The 20,419-nt window shown below is 35.6% G+C and overlaps 1 protein-coding gene across 2 annotated transcripts in view; it reads right to left on the bottom strand.

The window, feature by feature from the left end:
* Skap2 (src kinase associated phosphoprotein 2) overlaps window positions 1–20,419 on the bottom strand; it is a 173,309-nt gene that overhangs the window by 136,970 nt on the left and 15,920 nt on the right. For both annotated transcript variants that reach the window (XM_013024469.1, XM_013024470.1), the window contains exon 4: window positions 14,687–14,794. In XM_013024469.1, the coding sequence (XP_012879923.1) occupies window positions 14,687–14,794 (108 nt within the window). The remainder of the gene's footprint in view (window positions 1–14,686; window positions 14,795–20,419) is intronic.

The raw sequence follows: 20,419 nt of genomic DNA, 5'->3' as shown, positions 1-20,419 counted from the left end.
GCATGCTAGGCAAGCACTCTACCACTAGGCCACATTTCCAACCCGTTATTACTCTTTTTTTGGTACATTTTTTATTGTAAAAATGTTGTATGTTATTACTCTATTAAGAAAATCATCTAAAATAAGTTTTAAGAACTAAATCTAGTTTCTTTTTTATTAGCACTGGGATTTCACTGTGATATTTCCACACATGGTTATAATATACTAATTCAATTTTTATTATTCTTAGTCTCAATTCCTCCTCTTGTAAACAATTCTAGTAGGTTTCATTATTCTACTTTTATACATGTGTATGAAGTAGTTTTGAAGCAAGGCCTGCAGAAGGATGTTGGCTTTCTTACCATTAGAGTCTGTTTCAGAATCAGAGTCATTAGCATCTTCAGAATATTTCTCATGTTTTCTTTTAGATGAGTTTTTTCTTTCTCCTTTTTCTTGGGTCTTTCTTTTTTATGTTTTTTATTGTAAAAATAGTGTACAGAGGGTTACAGTTACATGAGTAATGTAATGAGTATATTTCCTATGGAGCATTGTTACCTCCTCCTTTGGTTTTCCCCTCCCATCCCTTCCCTCTCCACCTTTAACTCCTCCTCCCCCAACCCCAAGTTGTAAAGTTTGTTTTCAACATAGTGTCTTGTACATCTCATTGTTACAATGGGTCATCTGGTATCCTTATTTCAGCATTTTGTTCTTCCCCTCCCCAAATTAGAAAAATGTATATACAAGATGTAGGGCACCAACGTCTAATACAGTGAAAACAGGAGTTATATACCTTGGGGGAAGAACATACAAGAGAAACAAAAATATCACATACCATATTTTAGATACGTTAAAAACAATAGCAAGAAAGAAAAAAAAAGTTGTGTCCCTATCTTGGGGTTCATTTCACTTAACATCATCTTATATGGTCATAGAGAAATTTCTCTGAAGAGAAAATAAGAATGGCCAATAAACACATGAAAAGATGCTCAACTTCTATAGCCATAAAAGAAATGCAAATCAAAACAACATTGAGATTCCACCTCACCCCAGTTAGAATGGCTATAATCAAGAAATCTAATAACAACAGATGCTGGAGGGAATTTGGCCAGAAGGGAACCTTACTGCATTGTTGGTGGGAGTATAAACTTGTTCAACCACTTAGGAAAGCACTATGGAGGTTCCTCAAAAGACTCCACATAGAGCTCCCCTATGACCCAGCAATCCCACTTTTGGGCTTTTACCCAAACGATCACAAACAAGGCTATGCTAAAGCTACCAGCACAACTTGGTTTATCGCAGCATTATTTTCAAGAGCTAAGATGTGGAACCAACCCAGATGCCCCCTAGTAGATGAATGGATCAAGAAAATGTGATATATATATATATATATACATATATATATGTGTGTGTGTGTATATATGTGTGTGTGTATATATATATGTGTGTGTGTATATATATATGTGTGTGTGTGTGTGTGTGTGTGTATATATATATATGAATTCTATGCCTCCATCAGAAAGAATGACATTGTCCCATTTGTTAGGAAATGGAAAGATTTGGAAAAAATTATATTAAGTGAAGTAAACCAGGCCCTAAGAAACATAGGTCCCATGATTCCCTTATTGCAATAACTAGTATAAGTCGAGGACAAGCAGAAAAGATCAAAAGCTATGTACATATGGATCTTTCTTTTGAATTACTAGACTACTTCTTTCTTTTTTAACTGTAGTAAACACAAATAAAAGTTAACTTCTAAAGAAATACTTGGGAACATTGATTGATTTGCTACTTGAGGAAATGTTAAATCTAATACTCAACTAGTTATGGTTATTTTAAGTCCTCAATAATAAAGTTCTGTATCTTTTTCTAAGTCATAAAGAGGTTTATTTTGACTATGCCTTTGATCCAAGGTCAGAGGGCTGCCTCTGGTAGCCTACTTGCTGGTAGACAAAGCTCTATCTTTAAAATACCTTCTGAAGTACTCCTTCTCTTTGGTTTTTCATCTTCTGCTGAAGTATGTTCACCAGAGCTGAATTTTAAGAAAATGGCACTCTGGAGGGTGTAAGTCCAAGATCAAGATGACATTATGGATTGGTTGCTTGTAAAGCTATCTGCCAGGCTTGTAGACAGCTACCTTCACACTGTGTCCTCACATGATGTCTGTTCTGTGTTCATGAGCTCGCTATTGTCTCTTCTTTTTCTTCACCATGGGCTGAACTCCCTCTCCAGGTCCAGGAGGCTGGCTATGCTTTGCTCGGCAAATAGCTGCATCAGTGGGCAGAAGAGGCCGAGAGTAGAAAGTGCCCCATAGGCTCAGAGAATAAACCTGCTAGCAGGAGGAGCAGGGATGGTTTCTAGAGCCTTAGCTGAAACAAGCCAATTATCTGGGGTCATTCTAATCCCCAGACTCAGAGCCAGAGCAGGGGTGGCCAGGAGTGGAAAACTTAGCTGAGCTTTGGGGCTCTTTTGAAGTGTAAGGTTCCCTACCCCCACTCCTGAGCCTTAGGCCTCCCCCTGCAAACTGCAGCCATGAAAACAGGCACACTCAGCAGCTGTTTTTCTAAAACCTTGATTCCAGTACCCCTTAGGTTATCACCCGTATGTCTATGCACTGACAAAGTATAGTTTAGAAAAGCAAGAAAGTTAACAAAATAATCTACCTAGACTATATATACTCAGAAATAATTTGTTAAAGTAAAACTAACACAAAAGAACCCTGTAACTATTATATTTGTAGTACTATGCACAAGGAAACACTTGTATTTATATGTCAAAGGTATAAATAACCTTAAAAGAAATGATACACAAGAAAAAGCAAAAATCCATCTTTTAAATGATGTTAAAGGCTACAAAATTTGAGAGTTTGCTGAGCCAGAAAAACACAGTAATAAGATTTTCTTTTGCCACTTGCACAACTTTAAAATATGCACTAAGAGGGCTAGAAACATAATTCAGGGGCAGAGTAACTCTCTAGCAAGTACAAGGCACAGAGTTCAAAGCACAGAAATGGAACCAAAATAATGCACTAATAATAATAACAAAAGTAGACTATGCTGTGTCCTTTTTAAATTAACATAGTAATCTCATAATTTCTTAAGGAGGTCAGTAGTTTGAGAAATTACTCAGCCTCCAAAAAAAAAAACACAAACACTTTCAGAATTTTCAGATCTTGGGTTATATTGATCAATGATAGATTTTGTACACATGCAAAGCCCTGGATTTGGCCCCTAACACAGAAATTTCCACTGAGAAAGTGAAATATCAACCCAACATTTGAAGAAAATATTTACATATACTATGAGGAACTCATATTACAATACATAAATAATGGAGAACTTGGCAAATCAAAATCAAGCGTTGGTGGCTCACATTGGTAATTCTAGATACTTGGGAGACTGAGACTGGAAGGATTATAGTCTGAGACTAGCCCAGGGAGAAAAGTTCTCCAGACATCTTATCAACAAAGAACTGGACACTTCGACACAAGCCTGTTATCCCAGCTACATAACAGGCTCAACAAAGGCAGATAATACCCAGTCACCCACCCAGTCAAGAGGTACAACCCTACGTTTTTTGTTTTTTGTCCGTCGTGGGGCTTGAACTCTGGGTTTGGGCACTGTCCCTCAGCTCTTCAGCTCAAGGTGAGCACTCTACTGCTTGAGCCACAGTGCCACTTCCTAACCCTATCTTTTTTAAAATAGCCAACAAAAACTAGGAGTAGAGGTATAGCTCAGTGGCAAGACTGCCTGCCTAGCATGTTCAAGGACTTAAGAGTTCAAACCCCTAGATCATTAAAACAAAAGACAAGCCAATTTAAACATTGAAAAGGGGGGCTGGGAAGGTGGTTCAGTGGTAGAGTGCTTGCCTTGCATTCATGAGGCCCTGGATTCAATTCCTTAGCACCACATAAGCAGAAAAAGCCAGAAGTGGTGCTGTGTCTCAAGTGGTAGAGCACTAGCCTTGAGCTAAAGAGCTGAGGAACAGCACCCAGGCCCAGAGTTCAGGCCCCACAACCAGCAAAAAAGAAAAAAAAATTGAAAAAGGATTTAAATAGTCATTCTCCATACTGCCTTCCATAGTGATTGCATTAATTTACGTTCCCATAATCAGTGTAAGGGGGTCCCTTTTGCCTGCAATCTCACCTGCATTTGGTTTCCTCCAAACCTAAACATAGAACTACTCTGGGATGATACCACACTACTCTAATGATACTACACCTGAACATTCATCCAAAAAACTGAAAGTCAAAATATAATAAAGATACCTACACACTCATGTTTATTACTGTATAATTCACCACAAACAAATTATAAAAACAGCCCAGGGACTCTACAACCAATAAATGGATCAAGAAAAGGTAGTATCTATCTATTTATCTATGTCTCTCTATATATGTATATACAGAGAGATAGATAGATACGTATTTTCCCCCTGTGGAATTTTATTCATCCATCAGGAAGAATAATATTATATCATTTGCAGGGAAATGAATGAACCTAGAAAAAATTATACTAAGTTAAATAAGTCTGAGACACAGTATGTATGTTTTCTCTCACATATGGAAATTGGATCTAAAACAAACATATATAAAAATGTTGCACAGGTCATATATATATATATATATATACATGACCAAACTAACAAAATTATGGTATATGCAGGAGAGAATTTCCATGGTATCTATCCCTTTGAATAATTAACAGACAGTTTAACAAAATGAATACCAGGAAAGATAAAATATGTCTTGTATGAGGAGAGTAGGGTAAGAGAATGGAGAGGGGCATACTGGACAAATACGCCATAGTACTCAATGTACATATGTGAGAATGGAACTAGAAATTTGAGGGATGGGTAGGGCTGGCATAGATGAGAGGAGAATGATGGAAGGGTGGATACTGCTCAAGATGCAGGATACTAATAAATCGCCATGCTAAGGTGAAATCTCTTTGAACTGTTTAAAACAAAATATAAATTATAAAACTTATAATTGCTTTAATCTTGCCTCATTTCTGTAATACAAGGTACTACTTATACAGAAAGAGATCCTCAAAGAAATAATTCACCTGAACTGACGCGTGCGCTACGTAGACACATTTTCCCTATGGGTATCTACAGTATTTTTAAACCTATGGAATACTATTTTTTCTCTAGTATTGATGCAAAGCCATGATAGCAACTGAAAGTTTTGAAACAAATACTTCAGTAAGCAGATATTTAAAGCTATATTAATCTTTACAAAAATACAAAACAAGGGTTAGGGATTTAGTTCCATGGAAGCACACTTGCCTGGCAAGTAAAAGGCTCTGAAGACAAAAAAAAATGCTAAAAAGAACCCCAAAACGGGTTGGGAACGTGGCTTAGTGGTAGAGTGCTTGCTTCACATGCATGAAGCCCTGGGTTCAATTCCTCAGTACCACATATACAGAGAATGCTGGAAGTGGCACTGTTGCTCAAGTTGGTAGAGTGCTAGCCTTAAGCAAAACAAGTTCAGGGACATGCCTAGGTCCTGAGTTCAAGCCCCAGGACTGGCAAAAACAAAACAAAACAAAACAAAGCAACAAAAATACAAAACAACTCTTACATTATTTATTAACTAGGTACTGATTACAGCCCTTGTTTCCTATCATTGAACCACTATATCCATTTTTTTTCATAGATAGCCTTATGACAGAACCTCTAACAGACACCAAACTATCATTCAAATGCTCTCAAAACTGTATAATTTTAGATGCTAGTTATTAAACTCATGTATAAAATATTGTGCTTTCTTCCTTGGGCACATGATGATTACCCAAGAAACTTTCCTTCTTACACGCTTGTTATTGATTCCATAGAAATAAGCTGAGAAAGGGACAGGAAGAATGTTTCTTGGCAAAGGCATAATAAATTTACTACAGAAAATCTAAGCACTAACAGTTTCAACACAAAATACCCAGCTTAAAATATGATCATGTCTTTTAAATCCCTAAAATTCCAATTGTAAATCCTACAAAATCCACCTTAATCAATGAAGCTTAGGAGCTGTATAGTACAGGAGATGGACAATAGCTCAGGATACACAGCTGTGTAAAACACAGGGGGAAATAAAACTAAGGCAATCTCAAAACAAGATGAAAGACCATAATGACTTGAATTTAGTATGTCCCACTTAATATGCCCCAATAGTATTCCAAGTTCTTTGTATGCTTTGTCCTATTAATCTAGTAATAGTTACAGCACACGTGTAGTACTGTCCTCATTTGATAAGTGAGGAAAATCAGAGCTAGGGACTTTGCTGGAAGTGAGAAAGATAAGTAATAAAGAGGCCAGTATTTAAAGATATCCAGTATGACTCTAGAACCTGTTCTCAACTGTTGTCCCACTTTTACGGTAACTGAGGTACGCCTCATCACTTACCTGCCCCCAAAGGGATGAAACAAGAAAGAGAAGGGCAAATTAAGGCTAGCTTATATTCCATTCCCATAGTTCTCACCATTTTCTGGGCAGTTTGAATGTTCATTGTTAGCTCCATTTAATTCTTTAAACCCAAACTCATCATGTCTTATTTTCCCTTGTTCTCTCAATTTTCACATGTCAATTAATTTTTCTAGTCATTAAAATTTCTAAGTTTGTAATCAGCTTTAGCTACTCTCTCCTTTTCTAGATTCAACACATACTCATTTACCCAGCTATGTCCATTTTTCCTCAGATGTATCCTTCACTTCCCAGTGAAGTCCACCCTGGTCAAGTCTCTGGTCACCATACCTATAACTTACAGGCATAGCTTCTTATCTTACAGACTAAATCCCCTTCAATCTATCTATATGCTGAAGCTAGCTACTTTTAACTAAAATACCAGATTTCATTATTGCCTTGGTCAAATCAACTTCTTACATGACTGATCACTTAAATCCCTCAGTACTTGGACTCTACCTTGCTTAAAAGAACAGAATTCTACCCCTCACCCCCCCCAACCATGTTTCTGTCTCTCTCTGTCTCTATCTGTCTCTGTCTCTTTCTCTCTCCCTCCCTCCCTCCTGTCTCTCCACCCCTCTCCCCCTCCCCACTGTACATGCACTAACAAGTGTGGGTCCTGGGACTGGAACTCTGGGCCTGGGTGCTATCGTTGAACATTTTTACTCAAGGCTAGCACTCAACCACTTGAGCCACAGCTCTACTTTGGCTTTTTGGTTCCTACCTGGAGATAGAGTCTCACAAACTTTCCTGCCCAGGCTTGTTTTGAACCCTTATCCTCAGATTTCAGCCTACTGAGTAGCTAGGGATTACTTCTTTTCAAGAAGTAGAAACAAATTCCTGGTGATAATGCCTTAATTGGAATAACTCAGTATGAGTATCAAGACCTGAACTGCTGCTGCTGATTTTAAAAAAAAATCAGGGGGCCAAAGACATAAATAATGAAGCAATTCCAGTAGATGGTCTCCTTGCCTCAACTGGACCCATGTTAGACTGCTAGGACATAGACCTCAAGTTTGTACTCTTCATGTGAGTACACTGTTCACTGCTTTTGGACTCTCTTAATTACTACCAAATCAAACGTAAACTGTTAACTTGACATTCAGTTCCTACAGGAAGCTACCATCTAACTCCAAAAGCCCTCAGTTCTTTCTTATTGAACTTCATCTCTAGTTGCTACCTTTAAAACCTATTCTGTCTCTGTCTCTTGGTCTCTCTCTTTCTGTTTGTCTTGTTTTTCTCTTTGTCCCTCCCTCCAACACCCCCCACCCCCAGATAAGGTCTCATGTGGCCCAAATTGGCCTCAATCTTACAGTCCTCCTACCTCTTCCTCCCAAACCCTGGGATTACAAGCCCGTCCTACCATTCCTACCATATACTTATTTTCTCCAGGGAAATAACCTCACTTCTACCACTAAAATTACTAACCCTGAAATACGAACAGAAGCGCTTAGTGCTTTAGGAAACTTCTAGACAATCATTAGACCCAAATACTTGATTATAAAACAAACCCAGAAAATAAAAATCCACAAATATTTAATGATGTTTCCTTTGCAAAATTATTACCAAGGAAAACCCAGTGTCTGGACTTCTATTCCAAATGACCTGTTCAGCATCTATTCCCACTCTCTCCAGCAAACTCCAAAACTCACATACAACTCTTCAATAAAAGACCTCTCTCTGGGTCTGGGGAGGTGGCTCAGTAGTAGAGTGCTTGCCTCGCATGCATGAGGCCCTGGGTTCGATTCCTCAGCACCAGATAAGGAGAAAAAGCCGAAGTAGTGCCGTGGCTCAAGTGGTAGGGTGCTAGCTTTCAGCTGGCAAGCTGGGCAACAGTGCCCAGGCCCAGAGTTCCAGATCCATGACTGACAACAACAACAACAACAACAACAAAAGACCCCTCTCTGTAATTTACATTCATTCAAAATATAGGCATGTTTATGCTTTAGATTAGTATTTGCATTGATATTAAGATATATGACAAATTATTGAGAGTAAAATCATGAAACCAATTATTTGCCTTGGTATAGATCAAATCAGTGGAATCTGATCTGCCTTACTGGAGCTTGCAATTTACCTTACCTGAGGAATCATCATCTCATCTCATCTTGATTATATATTTTTTGAAAATAGTAACTTTTCGGTGGCACAGAATTTAGCAATTGTGCCGGGCACTGGTGGCTCACGCCTGTAATCCTAGCTACTCAGGAGGCTGAGATCTGAGGATCCCGGTTCAAAGCTAGCCCAGGCAGGAGAGACCGTGAGACTCCTATCTCCAATAAACCACCAGAAAACCGGAAGTGGTAGAGCGCTCACCTTGAGCTGAAGAGCTGAGGGACAGTGCCCAGGCCCAGAGTTCAAGCCCCACGACCGACAAAAAAAAAAAAAAAAAAAAGAATTTAGCAATTGTGTGGTCCTGAGTTCATGGCTAGGCAAGGGCAATAACACAACACACCCTCAGACCCTTCAAATCCTTTACAATCCAGTCAAGGTATTTTATTCCCTTCCTCATGAACTCACTAATATCTGTTTATTTGCTGAAATAAAGATGGATTTTTTTCAAATTGTTGAGTCTTCCTAATTATCTATTTTGTCTATTCAGCCTATTTTACCATAGCCTTATTTGCCCACCTTGTTTTACTGGTATATTTTTTTCTATTCAGAAGCATAAACATTTAGATCTTTTTTTGTGTGTGTGCCAGTCTTGGTCTTGAATTCAGAGCCTGGGTGCTATCCCTGAGCTTCTGTGTTCAAGGCTAGTGCTCTACCTCTTGAGCCACAGCTCTATTCCTGGCTTTTTGGTAGTTAATTAGAAATAAAAGTCTCCTGTCTGGGCTGGCTTCAAACTGTGATCCTCAGATCTCAGACTCCTGAGTAGCTAGGAATATAGGCATGAGCCATTGACACCCAGCAGAGAATTCTTAATAGTCATGTGCTTTTATTAATTAATATATCCTTTTATACCATAAAGTAATTCAGATTTATGTACTTTTTAGCTCCAATCACACAATATGTATCTCTTAGGGTTAAAAATATGTCCTTTACTTTTTTGTCACTCCCCTAAATTATATCCCATCCCTTTTGCCAAAATATTTCTAATTGTGACATATACATATCCAAAGCATAGTGGCGCATGCATAATCTCAAAACATGGAAGATAGAGGCAAGAAGGTAATGAGTGCAAAGCCAGCCTGGGGTGCAAAGTATACCTTGACTCAGGGGGGGAAAAAAGGAAATTTTTTTTTAAAAAGAAGAAATTACTAAAATAATTATTGTTGAATGATTATTTATATGCTAAACACAACCTGGCAATTTGACATAGTGGAACAACTAAAAAAATGTTTAAAAATAAAAGTGACAAATATAATCAGCTAGAAACTGATAGCGGGGAGGGTGTGCCTCAGTAGCTGATTACTTGCTTGTCATGTTCAAAGACCTAAGTTCATACTTAGCACCATTCAATTAATAAGTAAGTAAATAGGACTGGGAAGGTGGCTCAATGATAGAGTGCTTGCCTTGCATGCATGAGGCCCTGGGTTTGATTCCTCAGCACCACATAGCAGAAAAAGCCAGAGAGTTGCTGTGGTTAGGGACAGTGCCCAGGCCCAGAGTTCAGGCCCCACGACCAACTAAAAAAATAAATAAACAAACAAATAAATAAAGAGCAAATCATCAGAATAAAATACAAAAATATAATTTTAACAATGAAAACCCACAAGATACTATGATTTAAACAACATTCTAATCTTTTTTTTTTTGCTCTAGTTATCAACTGTTTCATATTCTATCAGTATCAAGAGAAAAGTAATACCTACTTCTTAGTTTTTTACAAGAACTGAACAGTGCTGCACCTAATTTAACACCCCCCTCAAAAAAAATCTTCCTCACAAGTTTGGAACTTTACATTTATGTGTTTGTGCATGCGTTCAAGTTCAGTGTTTGTAGACATGTTGGAGACAGTCCTTTTTAAATCTTTTGGAATAATAATTCACATTTCTTTTCCTTTTGGGGAGAGGGGGCAGTCTTGGGGCTTGAATTCAAGACCTGAGTGCTGTTCTTGAGCTCTTTTGCTCAAGGCTAACACTCTACCATTTAAGCTACTGCTCACTTCCTGCTCTTTTGGTGGTTAATTGGAAGTAAGGGTCTCACGAATTTTCTTGCCTGTGCTAGCTTGATCCTCAGATCTCTGCCTTTTGAGTAGCTAGCATGAGCCATCAGCACCCAGAGCAATTCACTTTTATAAATCCAAATTTTTATAACTGTAAATTTATTTTAAAAAGATACACCAAAAAGCTATTTTGATATTATAAATTATGATCAAAATAAGCCTTTTTCTTAACCCACAGCTTTAAAAATGGCTTCAATCCTAAAAAAAAATATTGATTCACTTAAGCCTCTGTCCTTGCCAATGCACATAGCTCTTGGTAATCTATTTTATTTGGGAATTTTTACTTAGGACAACAAATGACTCTTCTATACCTTCAGTTTCAATTTAACTTTCCTATATGCACACCCTAGAGGTTCCAGATTCTTATCCACAAAGTGATTATGGTCTAGGACTGAATCAGATTTGTAACAACTGTCCACTGGGATCCTTCGACCTATCATTGATGAGCAGAGCCAATATATGTCTTCTAGCTCACTGAATCCTTTTACCCTACCTCAGGGACTTTCTACAATGCTATATGTATGCTTAGAAGCTTTCTTTCACAAATGATGAAAATACATGAAAAATTATTTCAGAATAGAAAAGATAAGATTCAAGTCATTATACAATCTCAAATTGCTACTCTACATCTACCACCTTAGTGCCCAAACACTGTAACATGTTCAGTATAGGATATTCTTCTTTGATGTTTTAAATCTCATTATCTCAAATCTGATACACCAATTACATTAACATCCCAATATGTCTCCAGCCACACAGTAAGCATAAAATTTCTAACGGTGATATATAATAGTCTGGAAATTATCTAAAATTGCTTTTTTCAATTTTCCAGAAAAAAATAAAGCATAAAATGAATAAAAATAAAGCTTCTAATCAGTAGGCTTTTTTAAAAAATATCTTATCAAAATAAAACTCTGGCAACAGCCATACTATCATTTATATATCCAATATAGATTCTGGTTCTTTTTCCTAAAAGGCAATTTAATGTGACATTCTTTCTTTCTCTATTGGTCTCAAAAATACACTTCTCCTCTAAAAATAAGTGTTTCCAAAGAGAGGGAAAAAATTACAAAGTATAATTATTTTATGTTACAAACTACACAAAAAAATCTGTCATTATTCATGTTACACTTCTAGTCATCAATAAAACACTTTTTTTTTCACTATACTACTCAAAAATCAATTATATCAACTCTTTTTGTATAGAAAAGCAGCATACCTTTCAGGCAACGAGTATTAATGAGTAGACATGACTATAGAATCTCCATCTGTTTCTCTGACAAAGCTGTGGCCACTCTAGTCTCTCATTGAAATTCCATTAATCTGGTGTACCAAGGTCCAATGCGAAAATCAAAACTCCATCTAACCCTTTATCAGCTCACAATAACCTACAAGTGAACTCTGCCTGTTAGCATGCAGCAAGTTATGATTTTGCTATCAATCAGGCAGTTGGCCAATAAAAAAAAAAAGCAGGCAGGAAACAACATGTCTGGCAGAGTTTGGAGATTTTGTTTTTGCTTTCTGCTATCATCCCCATTCAATTTCTATAGGGTGTCTGGACCTTGTGAGATTATGCATTATTCTCTTTGGCTGTGATTTAATTGCTACCAGCAATCAAGTCGAAGCATCACTGAAGTGTGCTTGAATTTCATTAGAAGATATAACTTATGCTACTTTCCTACAGTACCTAATAAACCATAAAGAAACCAAAACACATATGGCTTGAGGGAATAACTGGAAAATTAGGTGGCCATTTGGGAACTGAGTGAACTTTTGAACCAGAGAAACAGAGAAAAAGAAATATTAAAAGGAAAGACAGACTTAGAATGCACATAGAGATGTGCAGGTTTGACCTTTCCAGTACCTTGAAAATTACATTAGCATTATGAAAAATACATATCATGCTTAGAGTTTATAATCCATCAAAGTTCAGATACTTTGTTAGTGCCTACCATAAGGTAAAAGTCAAAAGGACAAAATAACAATCTGATCTGACAAAAGGCCTTTCAGTGACCTGTGCTAAATTGGTTATACATTGTTAAATGTGTTCTTTTTTTATAATTAATACCTCATTAGATTGAAGTCACATAAGAGAGGAAATCTTATTCAACAAAAGAGAACATAGACAAAAGTCAAAGTTCCAGGGAAAAAATATGCAATGAGATGATATTCTAGAGTGGAAATTAAAAGTCCAAGTGGTAGTTTGAAAATTAACCTCTACTAATAATTAAATGTAAAACTATTTTAAAATCATTTTATGTGTCAAAAATGAATAATACTAAAAGTTAAATTTCTAATCTACTTAAAGATTAAACATTAATAAATATACAATATATTTAGCACTGATATTTAATTAAGATTATACTTAAATATGTCAATTAATATTGATAATGCAATCTTTTAACAATTTTTGTCACGACTTAAATGTATTACATATGATTAAGAAAACATTATTTACTCAGAAAAAGTAACACAATAATCCTATAAATGCACTATAGTAATTAAGAGGATTTCTGGCTCTCATATACTATGGATACTTAAGTTGAAATATTTTATACTGAACATAATACCAACTTTACATGAAAATATTTAGGCCATTTTGAGAAACTCAGTATATCTATTCTGTGAATACTTTCTATATGTATGTTAATTCTCTTGAGTATAAATACTCTGTTTCTATATGAGTATACACACTGATTCACATTTACCAATATTTTACAGAAAAACAAAGCATAAAATTGTAATGTATCTAAAAATAGTACAACTCGAATAATCCATTGTTTTACCTGAAAATAATATTTCTTCAATTACAAAATACTCTCTAGCAGAAGTGCTTTTGAACATGAGATTAGAAAAAATAACTCTGTTTGGTATAATAAGTGTGCATGAAGAGAAATAGAAGTCTTTGTAAAAAATACAAGGGAATCATGTGAAAATATTCCTCCTTTAAAAATAAAAATTAAGTGTAAAATTCAATATAAAATGGATATGATTATTATTGCTACACATTGTATAAAGTTCTATATATAAAAAGAAAAGATTATTTTGTTCTGAATCAGTGGTTAGAATGTTTATCACTTATGCATGTACTTGACTTATCCCTGTTCTGCAATAGACATAATTTTATACCTCATAAAAGCAATTTATGTTTCCAAAGGGAATAATCTGGATAACATAAAGTGTGGAGTGCTCTGTTGCAGGAAGCACATTTTCATTCAGCAATTGTATTTAGAGATAGAACTACACAGCTTGATCATCATATAGTGGCAGAAGGCATAACTCACTTCTATGTCTTAGTGAAACTTTGAGTGCTTCAAATTAATATGTATGGATAATTTATCGATACATATTCTTAATTTACAACTTCACATCACCCTTATAAGGCTTCTATAGTGCAAATGCACTTAACTGACTGTAACAGAAAATGCATCTATATAATTAAAACAAGTTTCCTAACTTTGGCAATAATCAGGAATTTTAAGAAACTACTAAGATAAACATAGTCAACTTTATTACTAATTTGATTAATACAAAACACTTTATTCTGACATAGAGAGCATTTTTAAATCACAATCGAAAGAATGAAAATGTGTATAAAAGAAGCATTTGATAAAAATGTCTCAATATGAGAAGACAATGTAGGAATAATTAATTTAATATTTTATGAACTCATTTTGTATAAATTTTTCAGAAAAAAATAAAATGAAAAACCTTTTTCATTATTTATAAAATAAATAATACAATAAGCAGTTATGAAGCACAATAAAATTAAGCAAGAATCTGATATTAGATTAACCAACAAACTTATTAATAATTTTCATATCATGGTGTAAGCATGCTCTTAAAAATTCTAGCAAAGAAAATTTCACATAAAAAGAAGTTACTACATGGGAAGTTACTACATACTTAGGGAAACCTCAATTAGGACCACTAGAGAGAGCTCTTCTGTTCCTTCAAAGGTTCTGGTAAAAGTGAATTAACCAAAGACTCTGTCTGGGGCCTTCTGGTAAGACCATTCTCTGGGCATATAGCATTACTTTGCATGAAAGGGTTCAGAGATATATTATATGGGAAAACATCACATACCATCAGAAGGGGCATCATCGTCCTTATCATACCGCTCTGAGGCTAAGGAAATAGTGTCTGGAGCCCCAGTAAAAGGATCTTCATATTCTTCCCCTTCTTCTATGTTACCTACAAAGAATCGGAGAAATACCTTTTATGATTTGTCCATTTGAAATAATGTTAATTTGTCAGAAGCAGTAAGTTCTACCATTAAATTCAGTCACTGTCACACAACAGTACAGAAAACATTGTGAATTCAGTAAAATCAGATTGTCAGGAGCAGTAAGTTCTACCATTAAATTTGGTCACTGTCACCCAAAAATAAAGAAAAGATTGTGAACCAGGTAAAATCAGATCCTACTTTAGTTTATCCATCATAATGTAAATATATATGGTTTTTCAAGGTCAGTAGAAAACTGCTTACTTGTGACAGAAAAGAATAAAGTCTAACATATTTGTCTCCATGAGAAATTCAAAAAATAGGAACATGATAAAATAATAAACATATACAAATCAAGCAAACAAAAGCCAAGAAATAGAAAGTATGAAAAAAGAAAATAATTTAAGTAATTCAATTTTTAAACATTTTTAGAATTATGAGAAATTCAATATTTGAAATCATATGAACACATTTTCATTTTCATTAAAAGCTACTGGATTACATCCGAATCAATTGTTTTTTAACTATACTTGCTAGAATAATAATCATCTATGGGAAAATTCCTTTAAAACTAATATAATCTTTTTAAATTCAAACAAGATGAGTTACAAATACTCATAGTTTTCAATAACTGGATTTTTTTTTTTTAATGCTCTGGCCAGTTCCCTACTTGATTTCCAGTCCCAGGTTTATTTGTTTGCTGTCTGTTTGTTTTGGCTTATTTAATCCCTATGAGAAGATCTTGTAGTCTGGACTTTTATCATGTAGCTCTAGGAAAGAAAAAAAATCTCTTTATCCCTCTTTCATAACCTTTTTCTTTTGTTTTGATAATTTTTAAAAATTTTTCATTTTGACATTTTCCCACATACAATAACTTGGATCAGAGATTTAAAAAAAAAAACAATAAAAAATACTAAATCAGCTATTTGCTAGACCAGTTATACACAAGCACTTATTTTTCACATTGATTCAAGAACAAAGAAAAATGTATGTTTAATACAGTATCAATTATCTGCTAACAACTTAAGTTACCTGTTATCAACTTGAGGAAAAATCTAGCCCCAATAGGGATTACTCAAAAGGCATGGTGAAAATTCCCAGTACCAAGAGTATTGCTTTTGCCTCATAGTTCCTGGGCATATACACTTTAAAGCTTCTAGCATTCCAAAAGGATGTCTATATTTTCTGACTCCCATTTGCTATCACTCCATTTTTCACAATATTTTTTGGTAAAAGGAACTATAGTTTTCCCAAGATAACATTATCAAAATAATTTTAAAATTACACATTCATTTTATTTCCCTATAATTTGCTAGCTCATGAGCAATCATCATCATTATCCAAAAACAATAACAAATAAGTTAAAATAGTGACATCTTTCATGAAGTCAAGGGAGAATACTGACCACTAAAGGGTTGTATTCTTTGTGATTCCTGGCTAGTTAGGCTAAATAATCATTTACTGGTTCACTGGAATTAAAACTCCAAGAAATACACACAAACACAACAGGCTCTTCAGACTTCATCTTTCTCTAGGAATGTTCCAAGTATTTTTCAGAACATTCAATGATCCCTTACAATATTTCTCTTATGAAGAAAACAACACCCTGATTTCAAAGATAAGAAGGAATGTGCTACTGAAATATTTTGAACATGTTATGAATGTGCAGTAGCAAAGGTCACAAAATTCCCAGTTACTCTTAGGTGCTAGAATATTATTCTATTCTTAATGAAGGAAAAATTATGATGCTATAAATTTCCTAAAAAGTATTTCCTATCACACTCTAAAAATAAATCTTGCTGAATAAAAAAATTACAATATATAAATACATTACCAGAATTTAGCACATAACATATTATGTATGTTGTTACAACTATTTTTTACAACTATTTTTAAGCTTTAAAATATATGGAAAATTTTTTGAAAAAAATGTTAAATATCTTACATTGTATGTAGAAAGAAATAATAAATTAAAATTTCTGAAGTTTTGAAAATCACAAGTAGTTTATTATCTGATAATATCCATAATACATTTTATGTTTATGTATGTGCATATACACACATACACACATGCTCATCTATATTTGACATATATATTATATACAGCAAAAGAATTAAAGCCATAAAGTCAATAATATGTTCTGTAAGAATATTTATTTCATACATTGGTCATTTTCAGAACTTTTGTAGCATTTTTCAGATTATATATTAAAGTAAAATTGTCTTCAGTTTCCCAATATTTAAAATTGAAGTTAGTATAAAATGTTCAATCTATATGATATTTAATAAATTAAGTATTACTTTTACAAATATTGTAAGTACTAAGTACTTTCCTCCTTGCTCCTCCCACCCCTAGATTTCCATTAATTCACTTGGAAAATTTTTTAAAAATCTATATGATATTTTTAGAGTGCTATTCTCTTTTTATCATATGCATTAAGTTGAAAGAACACATTCCTTCCCCCAACCCTGTGATCTTCTTCATCTTACTGTTCCTTCCAAGAATGATACATCCTTCTCTCCCCACCCCCAGCTTTCCTTACCCCCCACCCCCACCCCTCCTTGATGCTGCTGCTTCTAGGGAGCTTTAGTTAACCCAGGGGTCGCTGTTGAGTAGTGCAAAGCATTTTTCCTCCCCAGGGACTGTTTGTAGCTATACCTGAAAAGAGTTCTATAAATTAAAAGGAAAATGTTCAACTTGTGTTGATGTAATAAAAAACTGAATTCCAAATCAAATCAACAATGAATATCAGGTAAACGTATCCAACACAATTTACAGACATAATTGAAAGCATTACAGACTAATCAGACATCGAAAAGAAAAGCACACTCAAAGGAAATGTCTACAGAATCATTAGTTGGCAGCCATTCTATTGCAATCACACATAATGTCAGTGGTGCCTTGAGCCTGTGCCAATGACAACAGCATAAATTTTGCATCTCATTTCTGGGGTAATAAAATTAATGATCAGTTTAAAAATACTTCTTTGTAAAAGTTATTGCGCAAAGAAAAGACATGAATGTGTCCCTGTTATGTACTCACAAGGGTAATTATAGGGTTGTTGCTCATTAATACTGTTTCTTGTTTCCCTAGAAAAGCATTTGATTTATCCCACAACTTTCAAAAGTTTAATTAACAATACAAAGTAACAGTCTAAAAGACACTGATCCAAGGCCTCCCTCCCTACAATTCCAGTGACAACTTAAATATCACAGCAAAATCCAGACTCAATCACACCACAGTAGCATATTTCTCTCCTATCTTTTAAATTTATTATGGCTAGGTTCAAATCACTATTAGCCTTTTTTTTTGGGGGGGGGGTCCGGTCGTGGGTCCTGAACTCTGGGCTTGGGCGCTGTCCCTCAGCTCTTCAGCTCAAGGCTAGCGCTCTACCACTCAAGCCACAGCTCCACTTCCGGCTTTTTTCTTTTTGCTTATGTGGTGCTGAGGAATCGAACCCAGGGCTTCATGTGTGCAAGGCAAGCGCTCTACCACTGAGCCGCCTTCCCAGCCCAGCCTTTTTTTTTAATATGGCTTATTACCAATTAACATTTTCCTCAATGAGTTCACATGCAGCCCTATAGCAAAATGAATGGTCACAATGCCCACCAACACTGAGGTGATTACCCAAATCACTGCTTAGTTTGTCAAATACAATCTGTCAGTGGAGCTATGGCTAAAGTCATAGTTAGCTTTGAGCAAAAGAAGCTCAGGGACAGCACTTAGGCCCTGAGTTCAAACCTCAGAACTGCACCAAAAGAAAGGAAAGGAGAGGGGGGGTAGGAGGGGAGGTAGAGACAGGAGAGAGATGGAGAGGGAGCGGGAAAAAGAAAGGGAGAGGGAGAAGGAAGGAAGAAAGGAAGGAAGGAAGGACAAACAGACAAGAAAGACAGACAAGAAAGGCAGGAAAGAAAGCAGGCAGGCAATCCTGTCTTAAACATACAGTTAAGTATTAATACTATACCTGAAACTTGGAACACATTTATACACACATTAAAGTATCATACTGTATCCCATAAATATGTATAGTTATTGTTTAAAAATAAAGAGCTGGGAAGGTGGCTCAGTGGTAGAGTGCTTGCCTTGCATGCATGAGGCCCTGGGTTGGATTCTACAGCATCACGTAAGCAGAAAAAGCTGGAAGTGGTGCTGTGGCTCAAGTGGTAGAGTGCTAGCTGAAGAGCTGAGGGACAGTGCCCAGACCCAGAGTTCAGTCACCATGACTGACAAATAAATAAATAATAAAAATAAAAATAAAATACAGAACATAAAAGACAAACTTGGAAGAAATTACTCCAAAGAAAAACAAATTAACTTTTTAGTTCTCTACTGTTGACTTGTGAAATTGCATTTCTCAAGTAACAAAATTTGGAGACACACACACACACACACACACACACAGAGTTAAGTATCTGATTTGTAATTTCTTTTTTTTTTTTTTTTTTTTATGTGGTGCTGAGGAATCGAACCCAGGGCCTCAGGCATGCAAGGCAAGCGCTCTACCACTGAGCCACCTTCCCAGCCCCTGATTTGTAATTTCTTAAGGGAAATTTAACTCTTAAAACTTTGAGGGATATGGGTCACTGAAAAATAAGTGTCCTAATAAGTTTTTTTATAATAGGAGGCTAATTTATAGCATGCAAATAGCAGAGATAGCTTCTTACACCAAACTAAGGCTTTTAAAAAGGACACCATTTCTTAAGTATTTCACTGAAAATGATCACTGAGGCTCCAGAATCATGAACATGCTTAACACACTAGTACAGGGTAGAGGTGAAAATGGATAGTGGAAGTAAAATTTTGTGAGTTTCATTCACTCAGATTTTATTTCAAGGCTAAATTTCCAGTGGGTGAAGGGGGAAACACTATGGTAGGGAGAGTAAAGGAAAGGAAATGGAGCATTCACTAAACTTCTATGCTTAAGACTAAACTATGCTTACGAGTCCTCTAGGACAAACTGAAATGTATTTCTTCATGCTTAAAGTACCATTATTTTTTTAAGTTGTTTAGTCCATTCATAAAACTTAAAATTTATAAATTTATTATCTCTTTTATTCTTTTTTGTTGTCGTTGGTTGTGGGGCTTGAACTCTAGGCCTGGGCACTGTCCCTCAGTTCTTCAGCTCGAGGCTAGTGTTCTACCACTTAAGCCACAGCATGACTTCCAGTTTTCTTAATGGTTTATTGGAGATAAGAGTCTCATGGAAGGGCTGGGAAGGTGGCTCAGTGGTAGAGTGCTTGCCTTTCATGCATGAGGCCCTGGGTTTGATTCCTGAGCACCATATAAGCAGGAAAAAAAAAACAAAACAGAAGTGGTGCTGTGGCTCAAGTGGTAGAGTGCTAGCCTTTAGCTGAAGAGCTGAGGGACAACACCCAGGCCCAGAATGCAGAGCCCATGACTGACTAAAAAAAAAAAAGTCTCATGGACTTTACTGCCTGAGCTGGCTTTGAACTGCAATCCTCAAATCTCAGCCTCATGAGTAGCTAGGATTACTGGCATGAGCCACCGGCACCCAGCATTTCTTCTATTCTTATATTATTTCTTCAAATATCAATGGCATTTTAAGGGCAAATGTATTAAATGATTTTAGAAT

Source organism: Dipodomys ordii, unplaced genomic scaffold, assembly GCF_000151885.1.
Source record: "Dipodomys ordii isolate 6190 unplaced genomic scaffold, Dord_2.0 Scaffold76, whole genome shotgun sequence".
NCBI lineage: Eukaryota > Metazoa > Chordata > Mammalia > Rodentia > Heteromyidae > Dipodomys > Dipodomys ordii.
This window is presented reverse-complemented; position numbering and strand designations above follow the sequence as displayed.